The following is an 839-nucleotide window of genomic DNA, read 5'->3' as shown; positions in this document are numbered from 1 at the left end:
AAACAGCGGTTCTGGGCATGGCATGGTCAGGGAGCAATTGGTGCCAGGAAGACATCAAAACTATACTGACACCGTTTTAGTATCATCATATTGCATTGTGGAGGAGTAATTGGCTTTTTATAATATTCATCCACTTATTACTAAACGTAACTATGTATTGATATTTCAGTCCACAGGAAGGTTATGTTGTCAGTGTTGGTTCTCCTGATCCTCATGGAGATCTTCAATCAAGTGCACAACAATTCAGGGCGCAACGTATTTTAAATTTTCCATTTGAGCAACATCCAGTTGGAATTTTGAAAACTCCACAACCTATCGTGTACAGTGATTCAGTTAAACCTATGTGCATAGCAGAGGCTCCATTACCAGATGAGCACGTATGCATACTGGGAGTTGTAACAAAAGGAGGTTTAATGACATTGCGTCATGTGCAAATGTTATATGAAAGTGATTGTCAAGAACTTGCGCAAGGCTTGAGTTCATACTTGTGTGCAAAAGTGAAAGAAATTGATGCAGAAGTAGGTGAAACTTTTGGCCTGGACCCATCATTGGTAAGATGATGAAAGAATCCAAATTTATTTGCCCTATTTCATATTTACCTCTAGGATATATATCCATTTGTTGCTCCACTTGAATTTGATATTAGTGGCGTACAATCTGGAAGTGTAAGTATTTGTAAAATTGTATTTAACACTTGGTTGTTGACATCAAATAAATAAATTTATTTCATAGTTGGAAACACCACTCTTCTGTTTAACCAATGAGCATCCAACATGGTCTGTTTATGGATTTGCGATGAACGCATATGATGTGACAGATCCTGAAAGAATCCACCACAG

General features: G+C 37.7%; 1 protein-coding gene across 1 annotated transcript; it reads left to right on the top strand.

Moving 5' to 3' along the window:
* Positions 1-22: 22 nt before the first annotated feature.
* Positions 23-810, top strand: Tsp_15081 (conserved hypothetical protein; the record flags this gene model as incomplete). Its single annotated transcript, XM_003368173.1, has 4 exons — positions 23-105; positions 170-551; positions 606-665; positions 733-810. Coding segments are annotated over exons 1-4 (603 nt in total), but the record flags the coding sequence as incomplete, so codon positions are not given.
* Positions 811-839: the final 29 nt, after the last annotated feature.

The sequence above is a fragment of the Trichinella spiralis genome (assembly GCF_000181795.1).
Source record: "Trichinella spiralis strain ISS 195 chromosome Unknown Scfld2946, whole genome shotgun sequence".
NCBI lineage: Eukaryota > Metazoa > Nematoda > Enoplea > Trichinellida > Trichinellidae > Trichinella > Trichinella spiralis.
The sequence above is the reverse complement of the archived record's forward strand: the minus strand, read 5'-3'. Positions and strand labels throughout refer to the sequence as shown.